The sequence below is a fragment of the Melanostigma gelatinosum genome (genome assembly GCF_949748355.1).
Source record: "Melanostigma gelatinosum genome assembly, chromosome: 4".
NCBI lineage: Eukaryota > Metazoa > Chordata > Actinopteri > Perciformes > Zoarcidae > Melanostigma > Melanostigma gelatinosum.
In genome coordinates, this window is record NC_136637.1 from 21,791,104 (window position 1) to 21,808,370 (window position 17,267).

The window sequence follows — 17,267 nt, forward strand, 5'->3', positions numbered from 1 at the left end:
TAAGCTGTCTCTGCACACTGCTGAAGCGCACAAATGAACACATTCTATCTTGTTTGTTTAAACAAGGCAATCGACAGGCAACCAGCCGAGACCCCAGAAGGTCAACACATCTATTTACATGTATGGATTAAACAAATGAGATCAAATGTCTGTCTTTAGTGGTACTGGTAGGTGATTTTGATAGTAGAGATTGGCAAATAAAATGGCATTTAACGTTAGCAGTTGCTAAGCTAACATGATAATCGCCTTAACTTCATACTCAATGCATGAAATGAGAGGAGACGACAGTGTTATCGATCCTCTCACCCAACTCTCTGCAAAACAAGAAAAGAGACTCCCAAAATGTCAAACTATGCCTTTAAACACTGCTGTTGGGTGTGGAAATGTCTCTTTTCACAGGAATTGAAACCTTAAAAAAAAGCCAAAAATGTGCAGAGCTGCCTTGTTTTTAAGTTTACCAGCAAATTCAAGTCCTTAACATTACTTTAACAAATTAAGATTGGATTGAATGGTTCGATTCAAGTACTATTTCATCCCCAGATTAATACACAGAATATTTTGGAGTAGGAATATTATATGGCATAATACAGCTTATATTCTATCCTATAGCATCACCACATATGATATAAAGTAATGTTTGTGGGTCTCAGAGAACAGAGCTTATGGCTGAGCAGTACAGCTGACCTTCTTGTATCATGAAATCATACGAGATCAGACCTCTGTGCTTTCTGATTGATCCCAGTGCAGAAAAAAAGTAAAGAAAAAGCCACTTTAAGAGTCATCACGCTCAGAAGCGGCCAACAACGCACCGGGGTAATCAAAGTGTGAAAATGCAAAGTGTAACATTTAAAGAGAACAGACAAATCCCGGGGATGTGAGGCAGATGTGAGGCATCTGCCTGATGTGAGGCAGATAAAAGATCAATTCCTGCTGCTGCAGCTTTGCTTCAATATACAACTGCACAGGACACCCTGGTTGCCCTGGTTTGCATTTGAATATGGAAGAGAGAGAAACTGACATTACCACTGTCCCTATTTTTTATTGCTGACAGGGCTACTACTTCCACACAGATAATCCTTATAAAGACTTGCCTAACGCATTTGAAGAGGGACAAAAGAAGTCACGAGAGGGAGACTTGCAAAACGCTGTGCTTTTGCTGGAAGGAGCTGTCCTGCAGGACCCTCAGGATTCAGAGGTGAATTCATTCTGCACACACACACATTATTTGTCCTTATTTACAGGCATGTTATCTGTGGATACATTCATATTCACAGCTGGGGGGGATGGAGGTGAATTCACAGCACAGATGGTCAATAAAACTGTAGTCCTGCCGAGAGAATCTAGAGAGGAACAACTCCTTATTGACCACACAGGCTGTATGAAGCATGTAGTAGGCAGCACCCACAGGCTAGACACTGATCGCCTGTAGAGGGCAAAGGATTTTGTTTCCTCTTTGTTAAAAGAGTTGTGCACTGTCGCAAAAATATTCACATTGTTCGTACTCTTGATGAGAATTTCCATTTGCCCATTGAGCTGAATAACGGCTCAATCTGCAGGTTTGTCTCCTTTTTGTATTCTCCCCGTTTCTAAAGAAGTGACCTCTTTGCAGGCTGAAAGAGCAAAGCCTTCATACAAAGTACTTACGGAATCCCCTGGAATATAGAAATGTGCCAGTTATTCCGGGGAGAGGATTATCCCACGGTGTATGGAACTAATACGATTCCAATATTCCACCTCGGGCGCTTAGTGGCTTATTGCCCCCACTGTGAAGACCTCTGAATCATTCAGAAACAAAAGATTTTGACCGTCATTTTGAGTGGAACAAAAAATGCACCTACAAAGATTAGCCTTAGAACAGGTTATTAAGAGTGCCCTTACAGGCACAAACAGAGGGGCAGTCTCCTCATCTTACATTTTGGATTTAAGGGTTGGTTACATCATTGTGTGCCCTCTTGTGCTGATCAAAGGTACTTTCTATTTGCGTGTCCCTGCGGAGGACCAACACTGGCACAAAGATCAACCACAGAGCCTCTCACACGGTCACATTCAACATGTACTGAGCAAAAACTCAACCACCAAAGGCCAGTTGATTCATCTAGCAACTATTTTAAGTTATATTTCAAGCAAAAATGCCAAAACATTTGCTTGTTTTAGTTTCTCCAGTGTGAGGATTTGCTGCTTCTCTCTTTTTTTATATAATCGTAAAGAAATGTGTTACCGTTGTCGATACCAGTTTCGGAAATGACTCCGATACAGCCTAAAATGCCCACGATTCAATATGACGTTATCATACGATTTATCAGCACATTTATGAATCATAGCTTTATGATAATCTGTTATCTTGTTATCTTGTGTTTTTGGCGAGAAACTTGAATAAATACACTTGTTTTCAGGAGATGTTTTCACAGCAATATAATTATTATGAGCTCTTCAAAAGGTCACATTGTCGCAGCAGTTTGTAAACACAGCATTTAAAATGTGCCCCTCCTCTCCATCTCAACAAGCGAGCGAGATTGTTGCACGGCGGTTACGCTCTGAAGCTCAAATAAAGATAAAGAGAGGGATTATTGTTGTATCAGTCTAAACATTGTTTTTTACACTGACTTCTGGGATAGTGGTTGTTTTTAACACACTGGTATCTGAATTTGTATCAGGAAGGAGAAAATGGTATTGGAACATCTCTGTTGAATATTTGGGTTTTGCACTGTTGGTAGAACACAGCAAGAAGTCTGAAGTCGTCACTTTGGGCTGGGAAAGTGTGATTTGAAGTTTATTTATGTGTTGTTTTGTCCAACCAACAGTCCAAAACCCACATGTTGTTAATGATAAATCCATCATCACAACAGTAACTGAGGACTTTTCTGTTGAACGACTAATCGTTCAACTTTGAACAAATGAGGAGTCCTCGCCTAAATTATCACTTTCTTTTCTAAAGAGATAGAGCAGCATGTCAGCAAGTCATCTCTGATCGCCTCGTTGAATAATACGTGGCTTTCTATTGCTCGGCTGGTTTAATATCTGAGAGTATCTAAAACCCTCAAAGCTTATAAACACTTTTTTTTAACGCACACAACCTTTAATCATAATTGCATGCTCCCTTGTTTGACCTCATGAAAGTTTTCCATTCGATGGAGTTCTGAATGTTGAAATGCTCTGCAGTTCCTCTGGCATCCTTCGCTCCGTGCTGGATCTCACTCACTGCGCGTGACAGACGATGCTGAGCTCCTGTAACCGTTTCATCCCCCTAGAGAATACCGGCTATGGAGTCCAGGTTTCCAACCTGCTGTTTACTGTTACCTGTATTTTGTTTCCCCGCAGGCTTGGCAAGTGTTGGGGACAACGCAGGCGGAAAATGAGAACGAGCAGGCAGCGATCGTGTCCCTCCAGAGGTAAGGACAAACAACTGCAACAAATTCCCATTTAGAAATTAAAATGGATAGACTGTCAGCTGTTATTGCTCTTCGTATGAAATTTGCCGAAGAGGTTTCAATGAATGTTTTGGGAGCGAGAGAACTTAAAACTCGGATGTCATATTTATTGTCCCGAGGAAGAATGGCATCACCATTTTACTTCTTGTAGTTTGTTTATTATGTAACAGCTCCATCTGTGAGGGGACTGTTTGGGTACGAAGTGAGATTAGATGTTGAACTGGCATTACTCCTGTTGTTGCTACACTGGCTACACTGAGGGTTTTCAGGAAGTTGTTGCGTCTGCTGTCGCAAATCTGTCTTGAAAATCATGTTGATGAAAGCTAAATCTTCTTTTGGCCTGTCCTCCAGTTTTTAAACTCATCCAAGTTGCTCCTCCAACATAGTGCTGCTTCTTCTCCCCATTTCAATTACAAAACCAAGCGTAGATCTGAGTGGCAGTCGTCCGAATTATATAACCGGTGATATAACTTAAGCACCCGCGACAAACGCACATCTCTCGCTCTGGTACAATCACGAGAGCATTTCTTTTTACGAAATGCAAACCTAATGCAAATCATCTCACCCTGCTGCTGAGGGCAGAGTACAGCTCATCCATCCAGAAATCATTAGCCCCCGCCTGATGTTCCCTTGCTTTGGCCTGTCCCAATTAATCAACTCTAGATTTTCCTTTGAAGTGCACAACTTACACCATCTCTTCTCGCCCATGCCGGGGTCCTGTCTCCATCCAGGTGTTTGGAACTCAACCCAAACAACCTCCCAGCCCTCATGGCTCTGGCAGTGAGCCTGACCAACACTGGTATGCGAAATGACGCCTGCGAGGCCCTGCTCCGCTGGCTGCGACACAATCCAAAGTACAAGCACCTGCTGAAGGGCAAGACCCACCTGATGGGATCCCCAAACTCCCAACGCAGGATGTCTACGGCTCCCAACGTGGGCAGATACGAAAGGTGGAGTATTAAGACTGCATAGGCGTAGACTGCAACAACAATACTTCAGAATAGAGTATTGAGCTGTATTTATAGGTCTTATAATACATATCAGCCTCTGTGGAGGAGCTCTACACATAGGTACACACACACACACACACACATGCACAGAAGTCAGCAAGCAGCAGATCAGAGCGGTCACAGTGGAGACAGTGAAGGAAATCAGGTGAAGTGAAGACTTCTCGAGTTAACGGCTACTCTCGTATCTGTGCAATAAAGCCAATGATTTATTAAAACAACTCTTCAAATAACATGTAAACATGGAGAAAGGTCACATGTTAATCTGCTCTCTCCGCCGCCATGTTTAGTGCAGTGCGCTGGCTTGGTAATTGTGAAATGTTACGAACAAGATATTTTGTGGAGTTGCCTCTTTGTGGAAGCTCTGAATTACTTCAAAGCCCAAACAATGATTGACAGGGCCTCATTTGATGCTCCGATGGCGCCTTTCAGACATCAGATTTGAAATGCCAACACCACAGAACCAGCAATATGGACCAGGAAAATGTCACTATTTAGGTTACAGATACCTACAAAACACATACATTTTTTTTATATTATTGATACGTTATGAATGATAATATGAAATCCACCAGTTGGAAGACATATTCCTCTGTTGGAGACCTTGGGACTACAAAAACACTCCGTCTACTCGCAGTTGTACAATGGTGTTAACAGAAGGAAGCTTATCTTACATCAGTCTTTGGCTGAGGAGAGACACTGTTCTGCAGAGAGCACACAAACCGGTGTGGTCATTTGACGCTCCAAAAATCGAAACCAGGTCGGAGCAGGAGCGTCTAAGCAGTTTAACACCAGCCAGCTTTTGGTGAGTATTCAGCCATTTGAACAATAGGTGCACTTCAAAACCAGAGTTTCTGACGTGTGTTCCAGTGTATTTGTTCTGGGTTTTTATTGCGAAGGGAATAACAGAAGGAGTAAAGTGATGATGCGCTGTTGCTGACAAAGAGTAATAAAAATGTTGCCACCTTAGTGTAGACCACAGAGCCGCCATGTTATTAGTTAATTGCCTTCATAAAGTATAGCCGCAACGTAACCCCTCGGCTACACAAGCTGAAGCAACAGTTGTTTAGCTTAGTGTGCCATTTATCTTTAATTTGGCAAAAGCAGCCCTTCCACTTTCTAGCAGAGTACCTGCAGGCATGAATCCCATCAGCAGAGGGAGGACAGAGGCCAGGATGAAGCACCGATACAGACTGACCCGTCCCGTTAACCCGTCCTGCTTGGCTTAATAAGGGGCCGTTCACATGGTGCGTCTAAAAACGGGTGGAAAACACCGGCCGTGCCGCTTTCATTTTCTATCGAAGGTGCTTCAGGGGTTGAGTCCAAAACCTGCACGCTGCAATGACAATGAAGTTGTGGTACTTTAGCAGTAACACTTACTGACTCAAAAAGGCAAGTCAAAACAACGATAAATGGATTTCTAGCACCGTAAATCTGTCACGGTGGCTTTACTGCTCGACTTGTCTGTCAATTTGTCTGAAGTCAAATAGTCAGTGGGACAGAGCATAAAGCTCGGAGTACAAAATATATCTGCCAGCTGTGATTGGTTGTTCCTTGTTACATGAGATGCAGTCCACGCTGCAGCATTCCAAAAGTTGCACTATTTTTAGCCGTCTTGCCCCGGAAAAAAAATGGCCGCTTGGGAACGCTTGTGCACCGTGACGGTGTCAGTCTCACTTTTGAGCGCCTTCTGCGCGTCTACATTGACAACAATGGATTTTTGGCCCCCTAATGGAGCTAAGAGCTAATGTTAACGGAGGTTCCATTGAGTTACATCATGATGTGTTCAAGCTCTACTCAGGAAAAAATAGTGTTCGACGTATGTAAATCATGACATTATGATGTGTTCAAATATAATTTGAAATATTGAGTTTTTGACGAGAAACTCGAATAAATACAGTTGTTTGGGGGAGATGTTGTCAAAGCAATATAAAAGCAAATATTTACATAAAAATACAATCGTTTATTCCCTAATCATTTGCATTGTGTGTTTTTTGCAAATACACACTATAGATGACAATAACAATGTAAAAGAATAACATTTTTGACTTTTTACACTTTAGAACGGGTGAACTTATTTACAGTGGCATCGAATTGGGTGTCAAGAATCATGGATCACTGGTATTGGTATCAACTACTATATTTCTGATCATGTGACATCTCTAGCCAACACTGAGGACATGATTTACATAATCTGAACCAATGAACAAAAAAATAACTGAAAACTATTGGTCCTTCTTTTACTCAACCATTTTAGCATTTTTCCTTCCTCTTATTTCTCTTTTCTTCCCTCACTTTCTCTCATTTAGCCTCCTGTTAATCTCCCTCTCTGTCTCGTTTTCTTACACTTTGTATATAAGTTGACATGCAGCAGTACAGTGCACATCATAGCTCTGAGATCTTAAGAGCGCTCACTCAGCTGCCTTAAATCACATTAATCCTTAGCTGCGTGTGTGTGTGTGTGTATGTGTGTGTGTGTGTGTGTGTCCACAGCTCCCTGCTACCCGAGGTCAAGGAGCTCTTCCTGGAAGCAGTTCAGCACAACTCTGACAGCATCAACCCGGATTTACAGACAGGCCTCGGAGTGCTCTACAACCTCAGCGGAGAGTTTAACAAAGCTGTAGAGGCCTTCAATACGGCCCTGTCAGTGCGGCCCGAGGTAGGACACACACACACACACACACACCAAACTCAGACACACAAATGCGGAAACGTGCAGATTAGAAAGAATGAAGCTGAAGTTGCACAAACACTTGTCAGAGGCAGAGATGTAAAATGTGTTCCGTTTTTTGCCATCACTTATGAAACAAGCATTAAGTGTACCGACATATTTAGAAATACAGTATGTCGTAATACAACAAAAATCTAAATATACGGTGAGATTCATGTATACTGGGTACTGTGAAATACATGAGGATATATTGTTTTCATTCAGAATATTTTTTAACACAAAAGAGAGAGTGCCATACAGTATGATATTGGCACTGATGTTAAATGTAGATCAACATATTCTTAAAGGGTCAGTTCACCTCAAAGCATGCCATGCAATTATTTAAATTTACTTTCTGAGATTTTGAAATGTTTACTGCTATTCAGTACGTACTGGGGTCTCACTGGCAGCGATCACTGTAAGCTGTGGTTGGTGAACACATGGATGCACTGGTCTCCTTGCAGAGACAACATGTCCGCCAGCTGGTTGACTCCAGCTGGCACTCAGTTGTGCCTATGATGTAAACTCTGCGCCTTTCATGAAACACTATTTATGGATGATCAGAGGCTCAGTCAAATATTCACAACAGATACATTTTATAAAATTATATATTTATAAAAACACACACACACACACACACACTTGTGATCTTTGCCAAAATGTTTCCTGTACATGATATAGTTTCTGTTATTACAGAAATAAGATTTCATTTTATATCATTGCAATAATGATGGTAATAAAGACAGAAACCACGACTACTGTTCTGCAACAGTACCTTTCTCACAGAGGTTTGGAAGGAGTGCCGTACAATATTGTGATATTGTGGCATTTATCATTCCAAATCACAATTCACTGTTGAAACTAACCATAATACTGTTCGAGCTATTTTAAGTTGTTGCACAAAATATTTATTTTTATTTCCATGGTACATTGTGAATATATTAGACCTCCATATATCAAATATATTGTATTTATTTCCATTCAATACAGGATTTGAGACAATCAGTTGCATTTATAATCTTGGCGGGTCGGCATGCAAGCTCAAATTATTTCACTGAGATATTATGGCGGTTGCATTTTGTTTTACTTTGTCGTAAGAGCAGATGATATGTGCAATATTAATTATAATTGCAATAACAACATACAGTACATGGGAATTTTTTTACCAACCTTTTATGGTTGGTCTGTGAGACACTAAAGTCATTAAACTGACTCCGAGAAATACAATCAGTTCCAAAGATCTGCTAACCCCCCCCCCCCACACACACACACACACACACACACCACACACACACACACACACATACACATGACACTAAATCGCACACTTGAAACCATGATCTGTCACACACCACATGTTCCCATGCAAACACGTACAGCATGAAGCCCTCAAGCTTGTACACATCCTCAGAGAGCTACAAATATCAAGGGAGAGCTCATGTAAACAGATGCAATGAAGCACATCAAACTGTCACAGCAATATGTGAAGCAAGGAGCTGCCAAATTTGACCTCATGAACTCTGGACTGGCACACATTTGCTCTAAGTAGAGCAGGATCTAGTTCACACACACATATTTACACAGAAAACCAGACTTTGGGGCATATTTCATACACAACAAAGAAAACGAACACATAATTACGACCACAAACCTTTCCCCCAATCTCTGCATCTCCTTCATGCAAATCAGTCTCTGTCCTCCCAGCACTGTCCCAGGCCGGCACGAATATTACTCACTGTTAAATCCAACCTCCCACATTCGACTTGGTAATATCGTCTCCCCTGCTGGAAAAAAAAAAGCTCTGAACACAAAGGGAGATAATTATATCCCACTGCTAGGCTTAGCCATAGATGAAGGACCCCTATACTGTAGCAGACCATGACCTCTATATGTGACCGTCTACCTGCAGGTGGGAAACAACAGCAAGGACACAGTGTGGTGTAACTCAGCTCTCCTTAAAATACCCTTGTTGTTTCTTCTTAGCAGGGAGCTGCATAATGCTCCAAACACTCGCACTCACTTCCTTGTTATTTGTGCATAAAAAAAAATGTACGTCTCACTTGCACACTGCTGTGTTTGCAAGGCTGAATGTTGTGTAGCAGTATCTTAGATTATTCAGCTCCAGCTCACTCGCTAACTTTCCTGTTAGATACACTGTCAGCTGCTTCATCAGGCTCTTTCAGAGATGGGAAAGCATTTAAGACTTAAAGATAACTAAAGAGATGTTGCCGATTAGTTTTTAATGCAGGCAGAAAGGAATTCGCCAGTGTGTTTACTAATTAAAAAATGTAGGAATATGTACGTGCGTACAACATTATCAACCCTGACAGCGTCTAATAACACATGTCACAGTGAACTTTACTAAAAACAAACTTTTCATCTTCACCATTTGACATTATCACTTATCACTCAACCAACACCACCACTCGCCCTCCATCCAGGACTACTTGTTGTGGAACCGCCTGGGGGCCACACTGGCGAACGGGGACCGGAGTGAAGAAGCGGTGGAGGCTTACACGCGAGCCCTAAAGCTGCAACCGGGGTTCATTAGGTCCCGCTACAACTTGGGCATCAGCTGTATTAACCTGGGGGCACACAGGTGAGTGACCTGGGACTATAAGAGAGTTAGCTGTTACACTTGTTTAAAGAAGTGGAGTAGAGTTAATTAGTGATTCATCTTTACGAAAATAGTAACAATTCCACAGCCCAGTCAGTATTCAGATTTCTTGTGTTATTCCACCAATGGTCTAAACCAGGGGTGTCAAACATACGGCCCGCGGGCCGGACCCGGCCCACCACGTCATTTTATGTGGCCCACGAATCCGCCAGCAAAAAAAAAATAATAATAATATTTTTTTTTTTTTTTTTTACAAAAATTTAAAGTTAGATGTGAAAATAAAAATATCCCCATGGTCGAAATTATGAGATAGAAAGTCGAAGTGATGAGATGGCATGTTGTCTGTGTGCCGACATTAAAACTATCACAACAGGTGGACAGGAGATGCAACAGCCCATAAAGAGGATTTCCAACAAGTTTCTCAACATGCGTACTTCTCTGTACTGAAACGTCATCAGTCTCAGCCAAAGTACTGTTCCAATTCAAAGTTCACATCGAGCCAAGCACGGCCCTAATGCCCGGATGTGGCTCGCTCTGCCCATTTTACCCGGGATGCATCGGAGGTGACTTGTCTGTACTTGGGACAGCCAAATATCCCAGAATGCATTTTGCACCAGCAACAGGAAACAATGGCGGAGGAGAAATCACACAACTGGAAGTACGTGTTGTGGAAGTCACAGATATCCCGGGAAACTAAACTAACTATGTTAGGAGTACCGTAGTTACATTTACACCGTCTTACATTTACAACCGGCCCTTTGAGGGCGACCGTGATGCTGATGTGGCCCCAGAGTGAAAATGAGTTTGACACCCCTGGTCTAAACCTTGAATGTGATTAGTCAGCATCAAATCCTCCCATTGAAGAGGCTGCAACCAGGGAATGTTTGTAATTTGTTCTTAAAAAATGACTGAAACATTAAACTAATTATTTAAATGATTGCTTAACAACTTGCAGCTCTAAGGCAATCTCTTGAATTACTATACATTTTGATGAGCAGATAAGATGATCAGCAGCTCGTAAATATAAACTTAATGTCGCCGGTAACAGCAATTCCTTTTGAGTGATATTTCTCACAGCATTCATAATACCCAAACATGAGTAGGCCTATTCATATTTCAAAATTAGCTAGCTACCTTAATCAAGAACATTACAGACTCATTATGAACCTGCTAGACATGATTATTCCTTCACACACTATCCTGAAGCGACATGGCGGGACCGTTAGCAGGCGGGCCAGCTAGTGAATTAAGTTATATGGAAGCAATGACAGCAGCGTTTGCTAATGCTAGCTAGCTCATCAAATTATCTATGAGCAACAACAGTGTGAAGTGTAGCGTGTAAGCTAACTAACGTTGGCTAAATTATTAATCTTCATCCCAACAAAATAAAGTGAACCAAATTTGGTTTATGCTGCTGAAAGCATTGCAAAATTATACATAACTTATTTAAAAAATCCAAGTATTTCCAGAGACAATGTATATCATTCTGGACAGATTGCATACCTGCTGTGAAATCACCAGCATGCGTTTAAAGGCTCTGCAGCCACCCACAGGTGTTTTCAATACTATGGCTGATTAGACCTCTGCTCCAAGCACTAATAATGAAGGTAGAATTTGTCCCATGCAAGTAGATGCGAAAAGGGGAGTCAGAGAGATGTCAATTGAATACAGTCCGTACACACCCACATAGTCCTGCCCACAGGACAGATGTGCAGCACAGTTCATCTGTACATCCCTGTGTAGCCTAATATGCAGCGCTAGATGCTTGTTGACAGAGGGACTTGGACTAGTGGTGAACTGCAAAGCCTACACGCTAGCCAGCAAGAACCATGCAAGAGCAAGTCAGTCCCAATAGCTTTCTGTGCTAGCCGGCTTGCAAAGGTTCACATAGTTTATGCCCATAAAGGTTGAATAAGAGTATAATGGACATTCACATTCGAAACAAAGTAGCAGGATGGTAGCAGGATTGTTGCCATTGCGACTGTTGTAGCGGGCTAACATCCGTATAAACTAAACCGACTTATGGTATATCGCCAACTCATTGTGGTGAGTTTTTGCAGTGATAACTAAAACCATAAAGTAAGATTATTAAGCACCGAAAGCCAGAGTAAATTAGCAAAATTTAACAACTTAAAGCTTTATCCACACACTTACTATCACTGGATGAGTGTCAACATTGTTTCCAGTGTAGCATTAAAACTGGCATACAGGCTAGCTAGCTAACTAGTATGCTATTATGTTCATTAGCTAGCTTGCTAATTCCTTAATGACCACTCCTTCTAAGGCCAGCACAAAATAATCAGTCCAAATAAGACAAATGTGTCTTGTTTCTTCGTTTGCACTATCCACTCTGCTGCTGTAATCCTTCACATTTCCCCTTTGTGGGACTAATAAAAGATTATCTTATCTTTTCTTGTGCCGGGCCTGCGCATGATCACCCATTGCAAAATTACCTCAACCCACACAGCATACCCTAAACCAATATTCCTATGATTGTTGCTTCCCCAGAGAGGCAGCCAGGAACTTCCTGACTGCCTTAAGCCTTCAGAGGAAGAGCCGGAGTCGCCAGCAGTCCCACCAGGTGATGTCTGGAAACATCTGGGCTGCGCTGAGGATAGCTTTATCCATGATGGACCAGCCCGAACTCTTCCAGGCTGCAAATATTGGTGACCTGGATCTTCTCATGCGGGCCTTCAACCTAGACATTTGAGGAATGGGAGGTAGTGACAATAGCATCTCCCCTCTCACTTACCCTTCAATTTCTACCCAACAGCCAAAAGCCCAAAGTGCACACATCAGGAAGGATTGGATCTGATGTTAGAGACAATAGTGTGTTTTTTTATGCACGTCAAAATTATTTACATAATCGTCAAAGTTGTCATATTTTTCGCCCACGTACTTGGAGCAATTCTGAGGACAGGTTCCTCCAAGTGCTTGAAGTAACTGCTTTGTGATGAATTTGCACTGCAATTTGTGATTTCCCTGAAGAGCACAAGGACGGTCAAAGATTGTACGAGCAATGCCTTTGAGAACACATCAATTAAAAACTGACTCATCCAGTGGAACAGAGCTGAGCCAGAGCCGACAGGCGGGCAGACAGTATGAGAATCTCACACAGGAACCCTCACATGCTGTTTGCAGAGAAAATATGAGGTTTTGAGAAAGAAATGAAAAGGTTTGTTATCCAATTACTTTCAAAGACTCAAGACTCTCTCATCCCTCTGAAGGATGGATTTAGTGAGCAAATGATAAAGAATGCACTGTATGACCTGGAGCTCCAAATTCTGTTCCTGGCTTGTTTTCATCCTCTTGCAATGGCGAATAATGACACTGCATGAATAAGCATTTTCATAGATGGATTCTTGTTTAAAATCTACATATTTTTAGAAGTTTTCTTTTGCACTTCAGACAAACAGATCTTCCTCAATCCAAGTGGAATGTGCAAGCCAGGTTGTAAAGCCTTACTCTGCATGCCAACAACGATATTTCTATTTGTACTATTTTTATGGCAACACGAACACACTAAGCATTTTCAAACTGGTTTTTGATTTCTTTAAATAACCGCCATCTTCTGAATTTGAAAGCTTTCTGAGCCATTTTCTTTGTTGTTGTTTTTTTGTTTTGTTTTTTTCGGGGGAGGGGGTGGGGGGGGGGTGTGGATCCTAGCTTCTCTTTGTTCCCTTTATGCTGACTAGTTGGAGAAATACACACAGAAGCTGGGAAACATTCATCTGCAAATCCTTCATTGGTGTGGAAACTTTCAACAACAAAACAAAAGTGTTTACTGGTCTAAAAATGTCTCTCTCGTCTTCTGGGATGGCTTTAGTAACTCACATTTGATTTGCACATCATACTCACGTTTTCTTGACGGTATTCATTTCAATACAGTGTACTAACATTACAGGTAGTACACGTGTAGCTTCAAGCCAAGACCTAAGAAAGCTTGGGGTATTTCTTAATGCAGTCATTTGTTTCCTTGCTGCGCCTCCACAGGCAACGAAGCTCATACATTGAATTAAATTAGTCTGCCTCAGCCATCATGCATGATTTATGTATTTATGTAAGCTTTGGCAGGACATATTTGAAAAGCTACTTGTTTTACCATCTGTAAACTTTTAATCACATGAAAACATTAAGTTGTTGTGAGTCCACAAAACACAGGATTGTATGGAGCCAGTTATCATTACCTCCACCAGGGAGGGTTATGTTTTTGTTCCGGTTTGTTTGTCTGTTTGTCAGCAAGATTACAGAAGAAAGAAAAGAGAAAACTACTGGTCTGGTTTTCATGACACATGGTGGAAGGGTCTAGCATGGACCAAGGATGAGCCAATACATTTTGGAGCAGATACAAACATAATTTTTCACTTATTGAAACGTCCTTGTCTGAGGTCTGTGCTCTCGATGTGCCCTTCTAGTTCCAGATAATTCCTCTGCACCACCACAGACGCAAAGCCTTCAAACATGCTTTTTGTTGGGCTTCTCTAGCATCACCGTTGCTTGTTTGAAAGTCAGCCTATGAGGGGAACATCACGTTCCTGGCCGTGCAGGAGAGTAAATGATGGATAATCTGCTGTTCTGTATCGCTCAGCACCTTGGTGTTTAACAGGTGTGTCCCCAGTCTGGGTGTGCTGTAGAAAGTAGCCTTTTATTCTCAGATCCTATGCAAGAGGTCATGTTTTATGTTGCCATTCTGAATTTTCAGTTTGTCCCCGTCTGCCTCGGTGGGCCAAAAGGAAGCGGTGATTCTGTGCTTTTGAAAGAGAGCTATCAGGGGAAACCAGAGACCAGTATGAGAACCATTCAATCAAACCACCACCAGGCGCATTAGTATGTTATCCACTTGTACTTTCAACATAACGAGTAAGATGATATTTCAGGCTGAAACAGATGAGTAGCAGTCAGATACTTAAAACAATGTTGGCAAAGTCTCTGTGGTCAACTATGATGTTTAATAGATCAAGGAGGCAGAGGGGCCCAGTGAGACACAGCACATATGAGCACGCCACTAACAATCCGCATCGGAGGGGGGCCGACAGTGGGCTGCACAATAGCAAAGGCAATGAGACCGAAGCAGAAGTGCACGCACAAACATATTATGATGAAAGAATTGGCAGTGTGGCTTTTTTTTACTGAAATATCATGGGGGATATCCAGTGGTCCATCAGTGATATCCTTTTGAATATTTCATTATCATTCAATGACTAAATAAGTTATTTTCAGCCGCGCTAGCACCGCGGCTTTACAGATGGAAATGCCGGTCTGTCAGCGCACCACTTTGGTTACTGAAATATCTCAGCAGCTGTTTGATGGATCGCCATGACATTTGGTACCGAAACTTATGTTCCCCAGAGGTTGACTCCTGCTGACTGTCTAAAACTACAGGATGGATTGCCGTACAATTTGGTGCTCCCCTGACTTTTATTTTTATTTTTTAAATCCAGCATCACCATCAGGTCAAAATCTAAATGTGTTCAATGCGTTGGATTATGACCAAATACCTGCCATACTAATGACATTCTCATCAGTCCCAGCGGTACGAAACATTATAGCTGCTAAACATCACCATGCGTCCAGTTGTTAGAGCTGCACAGCTACATTTACACACCTTTAGAGGGCTCCCACTCTACGTGGGTCCAGCATGCTGAGCACTGTACCTTTTGGTGTTTCATTTGAGATCAGAGTCTCAGCACGTCCGAGACAAGTTCCCACGCACTTTTCTCTCCATAAAACATAAACGTAATCTCCACTAGTTCCATGAGAGATTGTTGAGAGACATGAGAGTTATTCTTCAGGCCAGTACCCCTACATTTTTCAATATGAACTGACATTCTGTCCTTGGTCCTCCCAGCTGTCTTATCTGTCAACAATGTGTTGTAGAATTGCAAAACAAGATGTCGGCTAAGTTGTGATTTCCAAACCAACTCTAGTTTTCTTACGAGGTTGTAGACCTGCGCTTTTTTCCCCCGCAATTCAAGATACTGTTACTTGTGTTGAAAAATGAGAAATGTATTTTTTTTGAAGGAACTTTAAATGGCTAGCTTAAAATCTAAACTTGTGTACATTGTACTGCAGCGCATTGAGATAGGATGCCTGGTGACTGATTTATTTTTGTAGAACCTACCTACTGTACCTTCTCAGGTGAACTGACCTAGCTTAACGCATGCTCGTGAGGAACAGATCGAGGTTGATTGCATGCTAGAGCCTCTACAGTTATTTTTCTGAATGCTGTTTTTCATTTGTATGCATAAAATACATGAAAGTGCTTTTTTTTTTTCCCGCTCCCACTAACGTAGAAAAATGAAATGTATCCTGAGGTTTCCTTGCAATATTTTTACGGTGCACTTTTAAAATCTGCAACCTTGACAAAAAGTCATATATGTATATATAGTCAGTATATATTCTGCACAAGATGCTTTTCTTGCATAGAACAAGCGAGTGTGCACGGCTCGAGCAGAGGAAGGACTGAGAGATGTAATACATTTAATCTCTTCCGAACGTGGCCACACTTGAGCTTGAATACAGGTACATTGCTACAAATGGCTAATCTTAGTTATATTCTGTAGACATTTTGTAATTATGGCTTCTACAGATGATGAATGTACTGGTAACACTTTCAATAACCCCAGCCAGTAGAGCCAGCTGTCTGCTGTTATACCATCTGCCTTTTAGTGTTGACCCTTGATCACGGTCAACGTCATGTCAATAAATTGTCATGCACACATTCATAAAGTGACTAAACTATAGTTATTTCATTGATATCATATGTTACGCACTGTAAAACATTACAGCTCCACTAGTTCTGGTTACACATGTAAACAGAACAAAACATGATATTAATATGCTCAGTGCTATGTTTACACAGCTTTGCTCTTAATGCTTTACATATGGAGACCAGAGGTGTTAAAAATGACATAAATAGGGCATTTTTAAATAAGTAAACATATTGATCATGGATAAATACAGATATATATTTGACCACTAAATAATGTGTTCAGAAACTTATTTTATTATCATGCCTTTTCCCAATAGAGTGTATTACAGGTTTACAGTAGTAATTATATTTTATTGTATTTAATTGTGCTATGCGATTGGCTGTCCGCTCTCGCACTATAAAATCTTATTAGCGGCATCATTGGTTGGGGTTCATAAAGGTTATCAGTACACGTGTACATTTCTTTCTTCTCTCCTTTAATTCAACATGTGTACAGTTTGTTCTGGTTTATTTATCGATGAATCAGACATGTATGAATAAAATGATATTTTGATGAATGAACTTAGAAATGATATACTTTATATACAGTATGAATTACTTATTGAAAAACCTACTATAATGCATATTACTCTCCCTGTATAATCACAAGGAACGCATTAGCACCTTTAAAACATACCATATGAAAGTAATCTTTTCAAATAAACTGTTATATATATTCTATGTTTTTGTGTCTTTATTTTCTAAAAGAAATCACTTGTACTGCAGCTTCTTGTTTATTCTTAAAGAGGCCAAG

At 41.2% G+C, this 17,267-nt stretch overlaps 1 protein-coding gene across 1 annotated transcript in view; it reads left to right on the plus strand.

Moving 5' to 3' along the window:
• The window catches only part of pex5la (peroxisomal biogenesis factor 5-like a), a gene marked incomplete at both ends in the record, with an annotated part of 73,830 nt that extends 61,358 nt beyond the window's left edge, over positions 1-12,472 (plus strand). The window contains 6 exons of the mRNA XM_079266990.1: positions 1,052-1,195; positions 3,319-3,389; positions 4,160-4,378; positions 6,929-7,094; positions 9,587-9,744; positions 12,271-12,472. Of these exons, the coding sequence (XP_079123116.1) occupies positions 1,052-1,195; positions 3,319-3,389; positions 4,160-4,378; positions 6,929-7,094; positions 9,587-9,744; positions 12,271-12,472 (960 nt within the window). The remainder of the gene's footprint in view (positions 1-1,051; positions 1,196-3,318; positions 3,390-4,159; positions 4,379-6,928; positions 7,095-9,586; positions 9,745-12,270) is intronic.
• Positions 12,473-17,267: the final 4,795 nt, after the last annotated feature.